This window comes from Pan troglodytes, chromosome 13 (genome assembly GCF_028858775.2).
Source record: "Pan troglodytes isolate AG18354 chromosome 13, NHGRI_mPanTro3-v2.0_pri, whole genome shotgun sequence".
Classification (NCBI taxonomy): Eukaryota; Metazoa; Chordata; class Mammalia; order Primates; family Hominidae; genus Pan; species Pan troglodytes.
This window is the reverse complement of record NC_072411.2, coordinates 25,057,840-25,073,091: the sequence shown is the minus strand read 5'-3', so window position 1 is coordinate 25,073,091 and position 15,252 is coordinate 25,057,840. Positions and strand designations below refer to the sequence as shown.

General features: G+C 37.0%; 1 protein-coding gene across 1 annotated transcript in view; it reads right to left on the bottom strand.

The window, feature by feature from the left end:
- The window catches only part of CNTNAP5 (contactin associated protein family member 5), an 876,147-nt gene that overhangs the window by 456,687 nt on the left and 404,208 nt on the right, over positions 1 to 15,252 (bottom strand). Inside the window, exon 5 of the mRNA XM_016949649.3 lies at positions 11,139 to 11,342. Within this exon, the coding sequence (XP_016805138.3) occupies positions 11,139 to 11,342 (204 nt within the window). The remainder of the gene's footprint in view (positions 1 to 11,138; positions 11,343 to 15,252) is intronic.

Here is a 15,252-nt window from a genome sequence, read left to right as displayed (position 1 = left end):
AGCTAAATGTCTGTCTCCTCCCTCTTGGGAAGTGTTTTCTCCAGTACAGCTGCAGCAGCCTGTTCAACAGTGTGACATTCAGCAGGCGGGAGCTGCCACTTCCCCGAAGGCTGCTCACTCCCACCTCCATTATGGCCCAAGGCATTATTTCCTTCACTGAGTAACTTGGTTGCTTCATATAGGGTTAGAAGCATCAGACTCATTATAATTAGAAAAGTAGAGCTGGTGAATTAATAGCTGACTTGATTTCATTGGTTTGTTCCACAACTTCTGAGTTTTCATTGTTTGACAGATTATGCTAATGAATTAAAAGATACTTTCATTTTTTCTCCCTCCCTCCCTTTCTTTCTCCTATAGAAAGGTATTGTGAGCCGGGTGCAGTGGCTCACGCCTGTAATCCCAGCACTTTGGGAGGCCGAGGCAGGCGGATCACCTGAGGTCAAGAGTTTGAGACCAGGCTGGCCAGTGTGGTGAAACCCCATCTCTACTAAAAATACAAAAAAAATTAGCCAGGCGAGGTGACGGGTGCCTCTAATCCCAGCTACTTGGCAGGAGAATCACTTGAACCTGGGAGGCAGAGGTTGCAGTGAGCTGAGATTGCGCCATTGCACTCCAGCCTGGGCCAGGCCACAAGAGCAAAACTTCATCTAAAAAAAAAAAAAAAAAAAAAAAAAAAGATATTTGTGTGATCCACCTGAGCTGGTCACAGTGACAAGTAATGTATTAAGGAGACATGGAGTTTAAAGGTATACTGTCCTCTCTGAAGGTCTCCATGGTCTTAGTGTAGAGATGCTCATCAAATAAATCTATAAAATGTATGCAGGTTTCCAGCACTCAGTGCACAGAGCCATGGAAATGCAGAGTGCGGTGCTGTGAAACCCTCCTTATGCAGCAGGGACAGGCTGAAACCTGAGGGAAGGAGGAGCACGGTTGCAAGGCCAGGAGAAGCAGCAGCCAGGTTTAGAGATGTAGGGGAGCGTGGCCCAGGACTTCCAGCGGCTGAGTGCCAGGAGCTCGTCGGCCTGGATCCCATTATGCAGGACTTTGTAGGCTAGGTCACACAGTTTACACCTTTTTTAAGAAATGGAACTTTGAGTAGGCAGAGGTTACTAATGCAGATTACTGTATTTTTTTGTTTGTTTGTTTGTTTGTTTGTTTGTTTTGAGATGCAGTCTACCTGTGTCACCCAGGCTGGAGTGAGTACAGTGGCATGATCTGGGCTCACTGCAACCCCTGCCTCCTGGGTTCAAGCGATTCTCCTGCCTCAGCCTCTAGAATAGCTGGGATTACAGGCGCAGGCCACCACATGAGGCTAATTTTTTATATTTTTGGTAGAAACGGGTTTTCACCACGTTGACCCGGCTGGTCTTGAACTCCTGACCTCAAGTGATCTGCTGCCCCGACTTCCCAAAGTGCTGGGATTACAGGTGTGAGCCACTGCGCCCGGCCAGCAGATTACTTTTAAGAAAGGTTATTTTGGCAGCTGTGTGGGAATTGTATTAGAAGGTAAGACTGGCTATAAGACTGGCCATAATCTGGATAGATGGGGCATAAAGGGGTTCAGGCAAGAAGAGTACAGGAAGAATGGGATCCAAGTAATTATGAGGCGTTGGCAGGAGGTGGCCTCCAGGTGACGGAGATAGAACAAAGAACACCACCAACACCACCCCACACACAGTTTTTATGTATAAAATGAAATGACTCAGGAGCTAACATTGGCTGAAGGAAACTATGCTTTATAAACTGTCATTTCTAGATGTAACAAGGCAGGTAGATTTAATATTGGAGTTTTCACTTTGAAATTGAGCTGCATCTCACTTTTTTCTTAAAATAAGAAAGGCATTGAACAAAAATTTATTAATAATAAGTCCAAATATTAAACATTTGAAAATTTAAAGTCATTATACATCACACACACACACACACACACACACACACACACACACACACACAAACAGGGCAAGGAATTACACCCTTTCCCCAACTTATTTGTTCTATGTGCTGTTTTTGTGGCCTTTAATCAACTACTAAGTTCTTTAATAGAGCCAATAATAACAATGATTAAAATAAAATATTTTAATATTTTCCACCCTATCCTGCTTCAAAAGATAAATTTTATAAATATTATGAATCAGTCAAACTGATTTTATTTTTTATGTAACTTTGGGTATAGTAAAACACCCTCCCTGCCTCCCTTCCTCACTTCCTCCATCTGCTCATCTTCCATAGCCCCGGGTAATCACCGCTGTTAATGTCTTGCTTGTGCTTCCAGAAAAATATTAGGTGTATGCAAGCAGCAAAGATAGATTTTCTTTATTTCTACTCATTTAATTTTTTACACTGATGGTAAAATAGAATGTGCATTTATCTCCAACTTTCCATTTTTATTTCATCTATCCTGAAAATCTTTATCAAAATACAAAGAGCTTTCCCATCCTTTTTATAGCTGCATAGTATTCCATGCTCTAATATATATACATATATAAATATAACATATGATGTATATACATATAATATGATACATAATTATATATAAGTAATATATAATCATATATATGATATATAGGGCATATCACATTTCATTTAATGAGCTTCCTAGTGCTATAAATTTAGATGTTTCTATTTACTTTAGATCTTTAAAACTGTTGAGATACTTTATTATGTGGATATTATCTCGCTTGGGCACAAGCGTATTTGTAGCATTCATTCTTAGATAAAGAACTGGAGGACAAAGGCTTTCATGTTGGCAATTTTGCAAACACTGCCAAATTGTCCTATATAAAGACCATGCCTATTTAAATGCCTAGCAGTGCCTTTACCACAGGCTTGCCAACAACATACGGTCTAGCTTTAAAATTTGGCCTGTCTGGTAGGTTAAAAAAGTGCATTTCTGAAATTTTAATATGCATTTCTTTTAATAAGAATAAGGTTGAAAATCTTTTTATTTTTATTTCCTTTTCTTTGAACTCTCTTCCTATATTTTGCCTGTGATACGAATTTTGAAAATATCTTTTTGCCTTTCTTTATTTGTGTTTGTTGCTGCTTTTCTGTTTTTGTTTGTTTGATTGATTTTTTTAAATTCACCACTCAGGTATTTGTGTATTGGGAACAAATCTATCATTTTCCTTTTATAGCTTCTGGATTTGTATAATAGTTTAAAAGGTTCTCCTTATTCTGAGATCATTGAAGAATTCTTCTAGTTTTCTCTAAGTACTTTCAACTGAAATTTATTCTGATGTATGGTAAGAGGCACAGTTCTACCTTTATGTTTTGAGATGGCTACCAATTGTCTAAATTCCACTATTTTAAAATCCTTGAGTGGCCTTATTTAGTGAAATAGATTGTATAACTTTAAAATGGCAGGAGAACGCTAGTAAATTGGATAGGGTGGTATTTGTTATGTTGACTGGATCAAGGTTCTCTAAGTACATGATTGGGACCTTCAAATCCTAAAGCTTCTAGTAGTAGGTTATGTCGGTTGTTGTTCACTGTACCCTTCTTGCATCCACTGCCACCATCATCACCACCATCTCAATGGGCAGGAACATCTCCACTGCGGGAAGCAGAGCTAGCATCAGTAACTTTACCTTTACCCTCCTCAAGGTCTAATGTCAGCCCTTTCTCTCCTGGGTCTTAACTTTGGCTCAGAAAGTTTGCTACCCTCATTGCATCCAACAATTCTTTTCCTTATAATTGTAAGAGTTTAGGAAAATAAAAGTACTTCTTCTTAAATAAATAGTGACTACCTTTCACTTACTGCATCTAATGAAACCATAAACTTAATTAACACACATCATTTTATGCAAAGTAGCTCATGAAATTTTTACGAATACTTAAAGCAATTTGTTGACATTTTCTCAAAAGTGGATTAGCATTGCTCCTTGTTTACATTGTTCATTTACTTAGTGCATATATATATATATATGCCCAAAGATAATGCAAAATTGAGTCCCACCAATTCTATGGAGAAGCATTTCAGTTAGTATCAAGGGACTTAAACTTATGTTCACAAGTTTTTGCCCAGTAATCCACTTTCTGTAAATGTATTCTAAAAGAGCAAGCTGAAATGTTGTGGAAAAGTGTTTAAGTGGCTAGTGATTTAAAAATTGGATATAATGTCCAATAATTTGGAAGGAGAAAAAAAATCTGAGTTCATTTATGTAGACTCACCAGATGAAGTATTATATTAAATAGCCATCAAAATGATATTTATAAAATACTTACATTATTTCAAAAGTATACTCAGTAGTGACTGCCCTTTTTGATAAAACTAAAAGTAATATTTAATAAATAGAATACTCAATAATTAGACTACACTGATTTAAAATATACATGAGCAGAAGACAAAAATACAAAATCTAGACTAAAAACAATTCTGGAAAAGGCACAAATAAGCACTATGTGTGGATAAAACTGAAGAATGCATTTATCATAATCATTTTTTTTTCTTTTCTGTGTGTTTTAGGGTGAGCATAACTATTTTGGATAATGAGAAAAATAAACTTCATTAAAAACACAATCCTCACGCTGCATAGTATATTTGTTGAAGACTATATATCACTGATGTGTAATTATTGAGTCTCTTGGGAATTACACGTTACTTATTAATTAACCAAAAAGGAGCACATATGGATAAATTTCATCACTCTTTTTCCATTAGTTATGCTATACCAACACTCAGATATCTTATATCAAAACAAGTTTAGTGAAACTTGATTTGGTTAAAAAATTGGGAAAACAAAATTTCTGCTCTTCATTAAAAAAGGATGTTTAGAATTGTATTTATGAGAAGTGTAGGATGGTGGTCCTCAGAAATGTTTCATTTTCCCTAGAAATTTCCATTATTAGAGATCACAAAACACTTAATTCTCACGAAATTATCAAACTCTTGATCTTAGAATATCTATTTTAAGTTTTATCTCAGTGGCATTTGAGGTTCAATTACTAGTTTTAACTTGTTTCTAATTTCATAAGACAAAGACAAAAATTTTCATGGGCAATTGTGAAGGACAAAAACAATAAAACTATACAGAAACTAACTTTCGGGACAGAAATAGAGAAGGGAAATAATTATTTCTAATGAAATAAAAACTCGTTTTCATGGGGTTTAAAATATAGTTAAAACAAAATAAGATATATACTACCCAAGGCCCTAAGAAATATAACAATTTTTATAGGAAGCTTGAAATGTTTGCAAAAAGTGCTTAACTTAGTACCTAGTTTATTCTCCTCCCTCCACCCCAAGATGCTGTGGATAAGCACGCCAATTCTTTCATCCTTACTTAGAACTCACATTTTCTGGTAAAGGGCATGCATGTTGCAGTATTTTCAACCAAATGCCTTGTTTGATTAAATCTTCTTTCTAGGTCTTATCTTAACTGTTCAAACATGGATGCTACTTTAACTTTCATAATCTGTGAATTTCAGACAGCCTGAGAAAAAGGGGATGGGAACTCTCATGTTTAAGATTGTATTTGACAAAAAAAAAAGTCATTCTTGAAAAGGGCTTGATTTACTCTTGATAAAACAGGTGAATTCCCTCATGACTGCCTCTATCAGATCATCAGAATCAACTTTCCCACCCACCTTTAATTTGTCAGACTATCAACACCGATATTCACTTGTATTTCTTAAGCTTCTCACACAAGTTAAACACTTCACATATGTTGTTATAATTATTTCTGACTATAATAACCCTGCAGAAAGGTGAGTCTCCAAGAAGCCACAAGATTTACCTAAGGACTCAAAGAATAGGGGTTACAACCCAACTCTATTTGACTCCAAAGCTAAAACTGTCTCCACTACTCTTAGTGGAAAAATGGATACTCTCATTCTCCCTCATTTCTTATGCTCTTACTATCTGTATCTCCCATATATGCATGTAAGTTATGTAGCTTAGTAGGAATGGAGGGCATTCTTTTGCAAAGGAAGTTAATGGATTGGAAAACAGGGAGCTGTAGAAAAGTAAAATGGGGCAACACTAAGAAGGGAGGACATGACACAGAATAAGAAGACAAGTTTCACCTCCCTGTCCCAGCCAGTATTATAAAGGTACCCCCTTTCAACTTTGTTGGGCAATATGCAAAGCTATTGAATGGTCTCCTAAGTATCCAAGTGAGAGCCCTGAAGAAAATAAGAAACGGACAGGAAGCAATGTGATTTCAATGGACTTGACTCTCAATCCAGAGCAAGTCTCTATGTTTCTCTAAAGCAATGAAACACATGTCCTTAGTTGTTAAGAAATTTCTAAATTGTATTGACTAAAAACACTCTCCAGATTTAGGAGTTGTTGCTCTACTCTGGTGTCTAACTTGTGTCCGTCTTCTGTGACTTTGCTATCTTCGAAAACATTATCTTAATACATTTGTTATATGATTTTGATGATGCATAGTTATTTTATTTCCAATTAATATAACCAAGCTAAAAAGTAGGTAGAAATAACTATTTTACCAGGCTGACGGCCTCTTGAAAATAGAGACTGATAAATCCAACTTTTAACCCCCAGTGCAGAATTCAGTGCCTGATTTACTGTACTTGCTGAACCTATTCTTATTGCATAATGACAGAATTTATGAAAAATGTGATGCATTTTATCCCATTGATTCTTTGTGTGAAATACCTGTTTTTCTCCCCTCTCCATAATAAAATCTCCAGATTACTCAAGGCTGATCCTGGATCCCTCTGTTCCTTCCTGATCTCTCCATTCTCAGAACTTAACACATACATATTGTTTGCCTGATATTTAACATTTTTATGAATTGTTTTATAATTTTTATTATTTGTTTTATAAAAGTTTATTACATTTTAGTGATTAATGTCAGATAATTGGGGTAGGATTGAATAAGGTTATAATCCCATATCTACAGCTTTGCAGCTATGTGACCTTGAGCCACTGACTGGGAATCACTGACCAGCAGTTCTTCATCTGTAAATGGGTTTGGATACAGATTGTAGGATTGTCATGTAATTTAAATAAAATATGTATTTTAAATGTTTAATGCAATGCCTAAATGTGGGCTCTCAAAAAATGGCAACTAAAAAAAAACTTTTATAGTATTTAGTACAATTTGAGAAACATGATAAACATTCCATAAATATGTGTGAGTTGGCTGACTAAAATGCCTGAGTTTCAAAAGAGCTAAATTAAATGTTCATTTGACTCTTTGGAGAATGGAAAGAACTTTCTCTGGCATCTCAGTGGTTGATTATGCAATCACATGCTTTGGCGCCTGAACCCTGTACTCGGCCCCCAGGTGCTCCTCAGATGTTTGTTCTATTCTAGGAGTCTCACTTGAGTCTCACTTTGCTACAGCTGTATATATTGGGGATTGCATAAACATCCTGCCTCAGTTAAAAGGCACTGGGCTCTTATAAGGATGATTGACCTGCATGTACTATTGATGTCTTCTTTATTCTTACAACAGTTCTCTTGTCACGTAATATCTCTGCTCTTTGATTCTCTACCTGCATGAATGGGTTCAGACTATTGTAATTCGGCAGAGGGCAGACTGCCATGGGCAATTTGAATGAGATGTGTAAAAAGTGAGAAAGGAAACATATCTAACCCCCTTATGGATTGAAAGAAGAAATCTCTTTCCCATCTAGTAGTTCTGGAAAAATATCAATGTTCTACTTTAAGAAAGTAGGCAAAGAGGAACCACATAGTTCAATTTTGCCATAGAACTGTCTCTACCCAAGCCAGACACAGTAAGGGTTAGGGTAACTATGTAATGTAAATTGGATACTCATCAAAGAGCATCACTAGAGAAGAACAACAGTACACTATGTATGTCCCCAGTGCCATCCTGAGCAGCTGACCGTGGTGCTGAACTACTTCACTCTTAGCCTGAATTTCTGAATTGCAAGTAACTGATTAGAAAATGAATACACATTGCAGATGAAGAATTGTCACTAAAGGAGACACTGCTGAAATGTCCATATAAACTGGAGAGGGAAAAACCAAAACTCTCTCCTTTATTTGACCAGCACTATTCTTTAACCCATTAACTTGAATCCTGCCTCTCTTTCTCTCTGTCTCTCTCACCTCTCCTGTCTTTCTCTTGCTTTTCTGATTCATTTTTTTAAAAGAACAAACCTGATCATGGATGTTATAAACCCTTTCCCCTTTGAGGCTGTGTGACAACAGGAAAACAACAGTATTTTAGAATAATATTTAAAGAATTCATATAAATAACTAAGATAAATACTTAAAAGATACTAAAATGTTAACAAAAGAGATAACCAGGTTGTAAGAGTTGGATTTTTTCTTTTTTTTAATATTATTTTCCGGTTTTCTAAAACTGATATATATTTTATAATCTAAAATTAATAGTAAAACACCTGGAGATGGTAATAGTAGCTACACTAATCACTATCTGTATAAATGGGACAAGTAATTTATCCTCTTTGAGTCTAGTATTTCAGATCTGTAAACGGGGGCTAATGTATACTTATGCCATAGGTCTTCCTTGAGGATCGGACTGGACATTACCACACTGTGAATATTCTGTAAATATACCCCATTGTCAGAGAGAGTGGTGGATCATGGAGGAGTCAGGAGTGCAGGCTTGAAGGTGAACAAGCCCAACAGGAATAATGAAATTTGAGACGAAAACCCTGTTCCTAATGTACTCAATCTGCCTCAAGCACCTACTTTAGGAAGGGTTTCTCCTGAAGGCTAGAGATACAGAAGTGAACAAGGTGTTATCCTGGTGCTTATGAAACCTACATTATAGATTTCCCATTATGGGCAAAGCAAAGCTATTACCACTCCCCTTTGCTTAGTGCTTCCAGAGATCTTCTAGCTGTAATGAGGTAGGAAGGACTAAAGTACTAATCTGTGGCAGTGTTTCTCTAGAAGAGGAACCTAGAAACTTACGCTATTTAAGAAGTATCCTAGGTGACTGCTTAAAACAGGTAAGTACAGAAAACACTCAACTGTGGTAAACTGATAGAAAGGGAAAAGCTGCAGAGACAGATAAAAAAGATGAAGAAATCTTAAAACTATGCAGAATTTAGATAAAATATGTTCTTACTACTTAATCCTCCATCAAGTAAGGTTTTACTTAGTCACCACCATGGTTGGAAATATAGAGAAGATGGAAACTGGGAAGAAAGACTTATCCTGCCATCTATGTAACATAGCAAGGAGTAGGTGCTATTTATCTTAATATTCCACCTATTTTCAGAAAAGCCAGCATAGCACAGTGTGAGGCATTCAGATACTGTTTGAATAAATGAGCAATACGGAGCTTCTATTTTTTGGCATTTGTCCATGTTTACTCATTGCTATAGAAAATGTATTTACAGTGCTCTTGGTTTTCATGTCCATACTCTGCAAGACAAGTCATTAGCCCCAGATTAGAAATAAGGAAACTGAGGCTCAGAAGACATTCACCATAATAAATCACATAATAAATAAAATAAAAAACACAATTTGATTGCACATCAGTAATCAAAAGAAAACTTGTTGCATGACCACACCTATGCTATTTCTACCATTCACACCATGAATGTATCTGGTTTACAACATTAGATTTTGTATGTTGGAGCAGAGTTTTGGATGTGAAATGCCATATCTGAAATGGGAATCTAAATAGTAGTAACTGAAATATTTCACAATGTTATCAGTAGAAGACACTCGCTTTACTATTGATAAGTAATAGTAACTGTACCCCCAACACACAATGCTATGTAAGCCACTTGTAACTGGGAGGCTCAACTTCATTCATCTGATCTCCTTTCTGGAAAACTGAAAACCAGTAAATGTATTGATGCTTGTTTGTGTAGTATTTGGACGCCCAACATTCAGAAAGCTCTGAGGCTTGCTTCTTTAGTTATGGTAATTACAACCAATGAGGTTACCAGCAACTTTTTTTACCACTCTCTTCTAGGTGATATTCTACTTTTAAAGGTATTTTGGTGTGTATATCTAATATATTAGGTGTCAATTTTGAGTTAAACTTTGAAATCTAGAGATTCTTTCTGCTACCGCTGCCTATAGTCACCATGGGGCCCCAAGAAGATCCTCAGAAATGCCTCAAAATAAAAACCTATATTGTTTAGTTTTGGGGCACTAATATTCATCCTTATGTCTCTCCAGCTAATTGCTAAAATGTATTTAACTGTGGATTTTTGTCAGTCTTCCATGCAACTTAGGGTTACAAATTACATTTTGCAATTTCTTTCCTTCTTTACTATTTTATAGTGAAGACAAAAAGATAACTATTTTCCTCTCCCTTTAATATTAGTAAATATCAGATGGGAGGCAGGGAGTCATTCTTATGAAAAATGGCTATTTACTTTTTTTTTCAGCTTATCTCTTTCTTTCTTTCTTTTTTCTATAGAAGAGTGTTTTTTTGTTTGCATCCTTGGGAACTGTGCTCCTGCCTTTTGTACTCAGCTTACCCTTCCTTCAGAAGTGCCTTTGATCATGTACAGGAGGCTGGGCCTCTCTCCTCTTTCTCTGGGATAAGAAGTTGGTGACAATGAACGCGACCTGCCTGGAGTGCAACAGGCCCTGATGGATGCCAGCCCACAGTGGGAGGCCATGTCCTAACTGTGTGGAGTCAGGAGGGCATTCTGTACTAAGTTTAATGGAATCTGGTGAGTCTGGGGCTTACCCTGGAACAGTGAGGGCACCTAAAGAAAAGAGTTTCCCTTAAAAAGACATGGGAATGCCTAGAAACTTGGATTTTTCACCTCACACATATGATCCCCTCTTCCCCAACAAAATAACCCGGAGCAACCAAAATGTTTCTCCGTCATTTTCCCTCTGAAACTTAACTTTCTTATATGTACCTAATAGCATAGATTCTGAGCAAGCCTCCTTATAATATGTGTATATACTTAAACTTGTGAACTTTTTTTAGAGTTTGAGTTACTAAGAAAATTAAATGGATAAATACGTAGTTAGGTCAATAAATACATAACAATGAGTTTGCAACTCTCCCTACATGTCAATATTATATGGTGTCAAAGAATGCTATACATGCCTTAAACATTTCTATCCCCACCAATATCACTTATATTGTGCTCCAGCAACTTCCACCAGATACACTGCAAGTGTCAGACACTGTGAGCTGTGGAGTAAAGGAGCTCTCCATCCCTTGGCATTGGAAGAGGAAGTCTGAGCCTACCCAAATTGAGGTGTAGGGCGAGCCTCCCCTTCTGGAGTTCCAAGGTGATGTGGTCTCCACGCTGACCTTCTCCATGGAACAGGACCCCATCTCCTTGCATGCTCTTGAACTTCAGGGAGATCACATCTTTGAGAGTACTCATCAACTTCTGATTGAACCTGTACAGAAGTGAGCTTCGGCCATCAAAGTCAGCAACGTCTGATTCTGGGAACGAAGAAGGAGCAGGAAAGAAAAATTAGTGCATATTCTCATGACTGCTGTTACTGTTTCCCATCTTATTTCATGTCCAGTTCACAGAAATGTTCTTGAGATCTGCCAGGTCTAGTCTCAACAGGAAAGATGTAGACTAGAACCACCCTAATTAGACTCAAGGGAATTATTCGTTTACAAGCAATCACCACACACTGAGTCAAAGTGAACTGATCATTAGTTTAGAAGTAAAAACTCTCATTAGTGATATGTCAGCTTTTGCTGGAGGGGACAGGGTGAAAATACCGCAAGTACCTATGTCTGGCTTACTATGTCAGATGGCTTAGAATAATCTCTCTTGATTTGTCTTCCTGACAGTCAGAACCACTTGATCTCCTTATCTCAGACACAACATTAGAGATGAAAAATAGATATAATTATGAGGCCAACTCCACATAGTACTGTCTCCCTAGAAGTCTGTGTTGAGAAGGATTCTGAGGCTTCTACTGGGTTCAGTGGAAAAAAATACTCAGCAAAAGAAGACTTGTTATTTGAACAAAGCGGGCAAATGTATCACTGCCTTATCTGTGCTGGTGATATTTATCATTTTAGTGTTTTTATACAAAACATTTAATTCCTTATTGTCAAAGCAAAACAAGGTGAAGGTCAAGTAACCATGATTTAGATAAACTTATGTAACAGGTATGTGTAAACATATCTGACAAATTATGCCAAAAATCTAATAGAGATTCTACTTGGAATGTGTTGTTCTAGGTTATTTTTGCGGATTTTTTTTCTATTTTTTTAATTACAAAAACTTTTATAATGAGCTTTTATTGTAGAAAAACATGTAAGACTGTTTAATTATAAATTGAAACTGATTCATTATATACCATGTTCTGTGGGTGGGATTGTGGTGATTATGTGGAGGGGGTGGGATTTTCTATTTAAAATTGAGTACCCAAGAAAACTCAATTTTTGTATTATTCAGCATGTAATTAAAATCCTCAGCCTGAGCATACACAATGATAATTTTTTTTCCAAGGATCTAGAAACGCTCTTTGTGAATCTGAGGTTCTGAAATGAAAAGGAAAATGAAATAATACTTTTCTGTAATTAGTTTTAAAACCCAATTTCACAATTTATTTATACGGAATAAAGTGTCCTAACCAAAATGTTGCTGATGGAAACCTTGACTTTAAAAAGAAACTGTCCATATACAAAGAGACTTTCACAAATGTCCACCTTTCTCAGCACCTCCCCTCCCTACCTCATCAATGCACTTATGACTGTTATCTCAACTAGGATTCCACCCAGACCAAAGTGGGGCCACAGACCAACAGCTGCCACCACTCATGGAATAGTGAGGACTGTGGTATAGATAAGATAATGGATTCTAAACTGTGATGGTCATAGTTTGTTAGTTGGGTCACCTTGGTCTAAGGTGATTGTATTATTTATAGGATGAAGATAATTATATCCATTGGAGAAAACTGCTTTGAGAAGTACATGTGCTAAGACTTACAAAGTTATGACACATCAATGTGAACTCATTGTGCTTGGCACATTATTTGTGTTAAATCAATAATAGATAGGAGAGGTATTAGTAGTAATTGAAATAACAGGAATCTTTTAGTTCCTATCAAGGCCACTCTATTGGTTGGCACTCTACCTTCTTACCCCAAATGATGCTTTTTCAATTTTGATTCAGATGTTTACTGCCCAGGGATGCCAAAGTAGCCCCAAGCTTCTTGTTCTGTCATGTTTTGGCTTCTCACTTTCTAGTTGAAATTAGTGTGTGCAGAGTGCGTACATCACAATGTACACAATATTAATATTCTCTTCTGATTGCTTCTACTCTGCCACTGTACCAGATTGTGGAGTAGAAATTGTGTCCTAGGTAGCCCCTGTAGTGCCCAGCAGCGAGTGGAAGGACCACATAGTGTCCCACAGAGTTTCTAATGGCAAATGCAGACATTAATACTCACAGTAATGCTCACTGAACTGACTCAGTTCAAAGGGGGTAGATTCAGACAGGGTTTCTTACAGAAAGTGAGTGGTATATTGGCCTTTAACAATATGTAGGAGTTACCCCAGGGAAAGGAGGGACCCAGTGTCTCCAGGAGGGAGAACAGAGGCGTGAGAATGTTTGATGCATCTCAGTACTGCAGGAGGCCATCATGATGGAGAAGGGACAGAAAGATCTCTAGTTCCCAGTGAGGCATTTCTTGCAAGCTGAGACATACCGCACGTGGTGTCTTTGAAGCAGTAACTCAATTCCATCATTATTCATGGATGCATTTGTCCCACCCCCATAGACAGATATTGCATCTGAACTTTGGGTTTCCCTAGCACTGGGTACACCCCTCTGTTTTTGCTATCACATGCCATGTGAGAATCACCATCCACAAATTATATACATCCTGTCCACTCACTCATACCACCACTATACTCTTCATCTCCCAGCCAGCACCAGCACTGAGCACAGAGCCTGAACATGGCAGGTGGGGTCCCTTGTGTGGTGAACTAAAACCACATGGAGGAAATTTGCCTTTGGTTCCCTGGTAAAGACATTAAACTAAGGAGAGGAGCCCTCTATAGAGCAGCTCTACTACTCACCAGGTGTCTGACTGGGGTTAAGTTTATGTCAGAACTAAGGGCCTCACTTTCCATCCTTGTAAAATGGTGCATAACAATGTATTCAATTACACTTACAACTGATTGTAAGAAAGCAGTGAGAGAATTTGGATTAATATTTATATAAATAAATATTACATATAATATTTATTTATTCAATTTTATTTATTAAAATTTATTTATATTTATATAAAGAAATTATATATGTTTATATAAAGAAATTATATATAATATTTATATAAAGAAATTTTATATATATATATTTATATTTATATATATATATTTTTATATTTATATATATATATATTTTTATATATATATATATATATATCTTTGACACTTTTTTGTCCAAGGAATGGTTATGGAGAAATTTATGTAAATATAAATATTCATCATGTTGCTGCTATTTCCCCCATTCCTCTTCATTTTATAATGTCATACTCCAGTGTACTTGGCTGCCTGGACCCCTCATGCAGGCCTGAGTTCTTGGGTCAAGTACTGAATTCCAAATGTTTTCTTTTCTCCAGTCCACTCACCTCCCTCTCCATTCATCATCGTTACTATGATCTGCATTCCATTCCCTCCAATGTCTGGCTAGTCTAGTGACTTAACTGAGGATACAAATGTTGATGGCAAAGGGACATAGGTTATCTCTTAAGAAAACACATCTCCACGTTGTCATGAGACCTAGAGAAAACTAAGCCAATCAGTAGAACGAGTCTAACAGAGCTGGGTTTCAGTTCTGGTTTTGCTCCTTACTACCTGGGGGCAGGTGTTGGTTGAAGCAACTTTCTTGATTTCTTTGAGCTCCAGTTCTCCTATCTGTATGATGGGGCTTATAGGAACCTACCTTCAAAGTCATTGTGAAAATTGCACAATCTCAGACCTGAAAATACAAAGGCATTCAACAACTTTTTATCCCCACATTTCCTTATTTATAGAAAGAAAGTACTCAGTAGTGAAGATTTTCAAGCACGGCATAAAGATGCTATCAAGAACTTGGTGTGAAAAAATTCTGTCTGGGTTTGGGATTTGGTAGCCTTCACATCACACTGAGTAGGCGTGCACTCATGCCCTCATCATCATTGCCTGCTTTCCGTTTTCTATTAATAGTTTCAGAACTGCCTCCCAGATTTCACTTTTGCCACCTTCACCTGACACAGTTTTTAATGTTAAAAAGCATAAGAAACATCATACCTCAGCATTGCTAAAGTATTTCATTGAACTTCCTTTGCCCTGATAATTAATTTCAGTCTCCAGGACCCCACATGATCCCGCTCTGTTCACC